This window comes from Solanum stenotomum, chromosome 9 (assembly GCF_019186545.1).
Source record: "Solanum stenotomum isolate F172 chromosome 9, ASM1918654v1, whole genome shotgun sequence".
In the NCBI taxonomy this organism is placed as follows: domain Eukaryota; kingdom Viridiplantae; phylum Streptophyta; class Magnoliopsida; order Solanales; family Solanaceae; genus Solanum; species Solanum stenotomum.
In genome coordinates this window covers 18,246,474-18,252,832 of record NC_064290.1, presented here as the reverse complement: position 1 = coordinate 18,252,832, position 6,359 = coordinate 18,246,474, and the positions used below count along the sequence as shown (strand labels likewise).

The 6,359-nt window shown below is 31.7% G+C and overlaps 1 protein-coding gene across 1 annotated transcript; it reads right to left on the bottom strand.

The window, feature by feature from the left end:
- Positions 1–432: 432 nt before the first annotated feature.
- On the bottom strand, positions 433–4,213 carry LOC125876188 (glycerophosphocholine acyltransferase 1-like). Its single transcript, XM_049557304.1, has 8 exons — positions 3,836–4,213; positions 3,617–3,706; positions 3,472–3,529; positions 3,293–3,393; positions 2,707–2,802; positions 2,525–2,618; positions 1,122–1,359; positions 433–939 (listed from the first exon to the last, which is right to left on the bottom strand). Exons 1-8 carry the CDS (start codon positions 3,911–3,913, stop codon positions 573–575), a joined length of 1,122 nt encoding a protein of 373 aa, XP_049413261.1. The 5' UTR covers positions 3,914–4,213; the 3' UTR covers positions 433–572.
- Between the last annotated feature and the right edge of the window lie 2,146 nt (positions 4,214–6,359).

Below are 6,359 nucleotides of genomic sequence, written 5' to 3'. Positions count from 1 at the left end.
GAAATTCATTCAAAATCATGTGAAAATAAACTAAAAATGCAGATTGACTAAAAATCACATTCCGAACCTTTTGGAATCATCAAATTGTCGATCTGGGTTCATCTCGACTAAATGTTAACCGTGATAAAAAAAAGTCCAAAAGTTCAACCAATGACCCGAATCACTCCTGTATGCCTCAGACCTGAACCAACTATGCATTCATTCAATTTCATCGACTCTAATGGATTAGTTATTAAGGTTTATTTATTGAACTACCTTAATCATACACTACGATCTTCGACACAAACATATTTTTACTTAACACATATCCCTAATCATTAAGCTTGTATTAATAATATAATAATTCCAGCAGGACAAAAATAAACTACTCATAGCGATATCTATTGGCTGGAGCACCTAGAGATTGATCTCAATTACAAATTCACAATAGAATGAGGATAGTTCATTTTTCCTTTCACCAAATCTACAACTTGTGAGTCACAGAACTTAAACCTTTCATTCATGTGTAAAGCAGATAGAAAAGTTAACAACAGCTAAGTCAGATGATGAACACTCCAAATCAGATAGTTCCATTATTCAGAATGAACTGTTTCAGAAGTGCTGTTGGTTTCCGTTGCGCTCTCATGTAAAGAAATCTCATCGTTCTGGTCGGGGACAGTTGACATCTTTGATTTTTTCTTTTCCTCCTTGAGAATCACTTGTCTGGGCATCACATCAAGCATAAAGTTTCCACCATTCCATATAGATGCCGAAACTTTGAATATTTGGAATACAACATGCAACTTATATGACAGAAATATGGGCACCGTGAGTGCTGTAGTTGCTATAGTAAATACGGCCTGAAGCAGAATATACATTAGCAAGCGATTCTGATCCCCGAGCAAACCACTAACACGCCACCATACGTTGTTCGCTTTCTTTGCTTTTTTGGACAGCTCCCTACCAAATAATGAATATTAACAGAATCAACACCGACCACAATACAACAGCCAGGAGCAAAATAAACATAATGACCCACAGTGACGTTCATAAACTAGCACAAGGACAGATGGAGAAAGAAAGGTACATGCACCAAAATAAGACTTTATCATAGGCTGCAAAAATTAGAACACTATGACTACCTGTAAGATGTCATGACTTCAGGGTCTCGCAGAAACCTCTGTCGACGTAGGACATCTACTATGAGGTAATAGAGAACCTGCCAGAGAAAGTATGCAGCTAACGGTACCCAAAATAGCCAAGTCCAAAGGTAGGACTGGCTTTCTACATAAGGCCATGATGCTCGTTCTGGAGTCCCTTCGGGATGCATAGCCCCAAAAAACTCAGGATCCCACCAGCGAATTGTGAAGAAAACCAACCCTGCAGATCAGAATAGTTGGAGGTAATCAATTTGAACTAGCCAAGAGTTCTGTTAAATTAATATGGAGAGAAAACAGGCACACTTTCTAGTTCATTTGAAAAAAGTAAAACTACGATCCCAAAAGATATATCATACGTAATACAATGGTCACATAAACATCTTATGATCTCTGAACAGAAAGCTTACTACTTCTAGGTATTAACACAGTGCAGCACTAAATGTCTGATTACTTATTGAGTGTCTTACATTTTTAGTTTTTCATGAAATAGTTAATTGAGTGTTTTACATGATTTGCTGCAGCAGAGGCAGACCAGCCAGATAATTACAACTAAGATCACTGACAGACTTCGAAGTATTAGCTTTACTTCTAAGTGATTCACAGAATGCAGCACTAAAAGGTGATTAGTTACTCGGTATTTTACACGATTTTCTGCAGCAGAAGTAAAACAACCAGATAACTACAATTTACAACTAAGAAACTCTGACAGACTTTGAAGAATTAGCTTTCAGAGGAATTGAACACCCACGAAGCATATGGTATCTATCAGGCATCAAAAGAAAATTGGAAGGGTACCCTTATTACAATCGACCTACTGTTGACCTATACTGTACAATGCAAAATAAACAAGAAATTAAGAGCAAAGCTAAATTGATCAAATCAAATATCATTCGCGAAGGCATGATCATTATAGAAATTACAAATAAAAATGGGAAACACGAGGCAAACAGACAAGCTCTCAAGAGAGGAATATCAATAAACCTCATTTCATCACCTTTTTCTTTCCTTCTAAAAATAACTTTACACAACTAATCCTTTGTAGCAATTACACTTTGAGACAAATACTTTGATAATGAAACACCAAGCTATTTAATCAAAGAGCAGAGAAATGATAATCCAAATGGACAACCCAACATGTAATCTACTAGAGGTTTTAAAGTAGCACTGAACTCAAAAACCAGATCCTTAGAATGAAACCACAACCAAATATGGAGAAATAATAGGGATTCAACTATACATATGCATGAGCATATTCAAAACAAGACACCCTCTTAATTTTAGAATGGAAGTTTCTATTGTCCATACCCCAATGCAGTAGTTTCCTTGGTGGGAGTGAGTAAGTTGCTATCGCCCGCAATAGGAAAACAAAAGAATACACTACTTACCAGGTAAAAGATGTATGAAGACACTGACAATTTTATCAACTGAACTAAACACTAAGCTACACCGCCAAACAATCAATGCCCATGCTAGAGGTCCCTGCAGTTAAATGAAAGAGAACACAAACTTAAAGAGTAGACAAATCTTAAAGTCAGCATTAAGGACCTTTCAAATATAAGATACTTACCTCAGCGAATGAGAAACAAACCATGAATAGCTTCTCCTTAGTAGGAAAAAACAGAAGTGTGACTAAGAAAATTGTGTTTGCATAATAGCAGAAGTCCTGTAAAACAAGAAGCCCGAATTTGAATGATTTTCCCATCGACCAGGAATAACTGGACATGGAAGGAACATAAACTATATCCCCATGCTTTAAAGATTGAATTCCTAGTAGGAAGTAAATAGGACCTGAATTTTGGGATTAACAACATAAACGTTTCATGGATGTTATTTAGGCAAAGTCAAAATGCCAAAAGCACCAAATAAATATGATGGTACATCACTGATAATTTTTATCCACCTTTCTACTATAAATCATCATACTCTTTCATTTAAGATGTTGATTTTGCATTGTTTAGTAAAACTAAAATAAATGAACAAACAAATAGATTCATTGAGTGTGAGATTACAACAGCCAACAACTCAAAATTTCGAACTTCAAATATAACTAGATGATATCCTTTGCATAGAGGTTCAACTAACTACATTGTTTTTCCTCACATAAACAAGAAGTTGAAAAACACAAACTGTAGGGGTGAAAAAGTTGAGCTTACCAAAAGATAGTAATGCCATTTCTTGTATCTATAGTAGATCCATCTCAGAGGAACAAAGATGACATAGAACAAACAGTAAACATATCGAATATCCTTAGGCCCTGAGTCAAAAAGAAATTAAAATTCAGGAAGAATCAATTCCATAAAGCTTTAATTAGAGTATAAGAAGTTCCACCTACTTGCACCCAAAATAAAGCAAAATGCCCCAAACCCAAGAACACCCATCAGATGAGTCACCTGCAAACATCACGAGTCCAATTAATACAACTTCAAACAGAAAGATTTGATTTATTGTATCAACTCAAAAAGGAGTAATATGCATGCCTTGTTGATGAATCGTTCATGTTCCTCAGCCCGTTTAGCGATCTGTGCAGCTTGTTTTGACAAGATCTGTTTCGTCTTCTCCTTGGTTTTCTACACAAATAAAGAAGACCATATCATTATCACTCGACCCATTGAAGAAATCCTTCAAACACATAAAGTGCAATAAAACCCACCATTGAAAGAAGAAGAAGAAAAACAGAAATTGAGATAAATATGTACCTGAGATCGATCTTTGAAACGCTGTTTGACCTTGCCGAATGAATGACCATCTTCCATGGATTCTTCGTTACTTGACATTTGTGTGAATGAATGAATATGGGTAGTTTGCCGATTAAATATTGGATTAAATATCTCGAATTGAGGAATGGTTAATTTATGTTGAAAGAGAGAGTTGATGATTGATCGTTAAATAAATCTGCCATTGCCAACCTTCATTTGTTTTTGCAGAGCACACAATTCCAGGTATACACGTAAGGCGTCGTATCCTTTTATGTCTTACTTCATTTTTATTTCAACGAATACATAATCGACCCTCAACTTGTGTCTTTTCCAACTACACACGTCAAGTTTGTGAATAAGCTCTGACCAACCAACATGGGTTATGATGCAATGGTGAGAATATTTCATTCTTAATCAGAGATATTAAATTTGAACCCTGGGTATGGAAAATTCTATTGAGAGCGTCACCTTCGAATGGACCATGTAGTGCACGATTTGAATTTAGTCAAGGCTCTAATATGGACTCTAAACACCGGGTGAAGAATTAAAATAAAAAACTTTGACCAAAATGGAATTGAAAAAAAAAAAGCATCATTAGGAGCTTTCCATTGCTCTTTCGGTGACTTGAACGCACAATCTTAGGGTTGCGAACTCACAATTTTAAGGTTGAGTGAAGTATGTTTACCATTCGAGCAACTCCCTCTTGTCAATTAATATCTTAATAATTCTATAACAATTTAGTATATCTAACAATTAATAATTAATAATTAATAATTAATAATCAATATCTTAATAATTTTATAACTGATTAGCATGTGTATAAACCAATAAACAATAAATTGAATCAATAAGCTTAAAAAATCGAATTGAATTGATGTATGAGCAGCCCTATTTGTGAAGGTTCTATATAATACTATGACATTATTATGCTAAATTTGTTTAATATGAAATTATTATTGTATAGTTGAAGAAAAGAACAAATCATAAGGTAATTATTGATTCTTTTTTATACAATTTATTTTAAACAAGTGTAGTGTATGTAGCAAATAATTTATACGCATGATTTTACACTAAATCAAGAATGCTGCATGAATATTCTTTTATCACTTCAACATAATTAAGTTGCAAGAATGGTCACTTTTAACTTGAGTTTTTGGTTAAAATCAACTTTAAATTATACTTCAAACTTATAGTACATTCTTAAAATATATTTTTTGACAGAAAATATCCTTCAAGTATTTAAAAATTGACAATTTTCATCCTTCCGTTAAAATTGTTCAGAAAATTAACAAATCCCACAAATATCTAGTCACCCATTCGTATTTATTATTTCGAGATAAATCATAAAAATTATCATGAACTTTTTCGGTGATAGAGTTTAGCATTATTCAAAAAAATTTAATTTGACAGTTTTTTTCATTTATTTTTCATGTGATTTAATATTTAAAAAATTATCAATTAAAATATGTTTTTTTTCTCAATTGAATGTGCTAGAAGCGGTGTTTGTTAGAGACTTCCAATAATGGAGATCAATGAAACTCGAATGCTAGACATAATCAGAATTATGATCACCTTAATATCATATTGTCACAAAAAATTATTGATCTTATTGCAATTTGACTTTGAAAATATGAAGTTAATTAAACTCCAACTTCTTTTCCTTTGCAAGTGAGAAAAATAGCAGATTATATATCCTCACAATTCCTAACATTTTTTTGTTTCAGCAAACATTTGTGTCCAAAATTTTTAATATTCTTTTTGTCAAAAGTTTTTTATAACTGATAATGAAATTATATAAGAAACTTTTGTTGATAATCACGTGAACTACACATATTTTTGTAGGATCCATTAGTTTTTTTGATAATATCTAACAAAAGGATGAAAATTGTTAACTTTCAAATTCTACTTATATATAAGAGGGAGTTTAATGTCCCATCATAAACTCCCTATATAATACATAATATAATAATATAATATAATAAACCATTTTTTCTACTATATAATTTATATAATATATATTTATTTTCTAAGGGAGTTTATATAATATATAATATAATATAATATATACATAAACTCCCTTTTATTATATAGTAGAAAATAAATATAATATATTTATAATATAATATAATATAATATAATATATAATACTATATATAATAAATCATTTACAAATGACTTAAAATATTTAATATTTAAAATTCTACCATAAATTAGGTTGACTCTCAAAATTCTATCCGGGTCACATATATTGAGACAGAAAAAATAACGTATATCATTTTCAAATTACCAAAAAAGTATTAAAAATAATAATAATTAACAACTTAAAATATCTGGAAGACATTTTAAAAGGGTTAATTTTGTAATTTTATCCATATCACATAAATTAGGAAGTTATTTGAAAGTTACATAAAAATATTATAAATCACAATAATTAATAACTTAAAAAAAAAAATTAAAAAAGTGCAAATTTGGATGACTCTTCAAATTTCATTTGTGTCACATAAATTGAGACAACAAAAATAGC

Bases quoted from the DNA above. Each gene is read 5' to 3' on its own strand.
- LOC125876188 (XM_049557304.1), bottom strand. From the start codon at position 3,913: ATGTCAAGTAACGAAGAATCCATGGAAGATGGTCATTCATTCGGCAAG. The intron at 2,619-2,706 runs GTAAGTATCTTA...ATTTAACTGCAG, and splicing joins TTTGTTTCTCATTCGCTGAG to GGACCTCTAGCATGGGCATT. The intron at 940-1,121 runs GTAGTCATAGTG...ATTATTTGGTAG, and splicing joins GAAGTCATGACATCTTACAG to GGAGCTGTCCAAAAAAGCAA.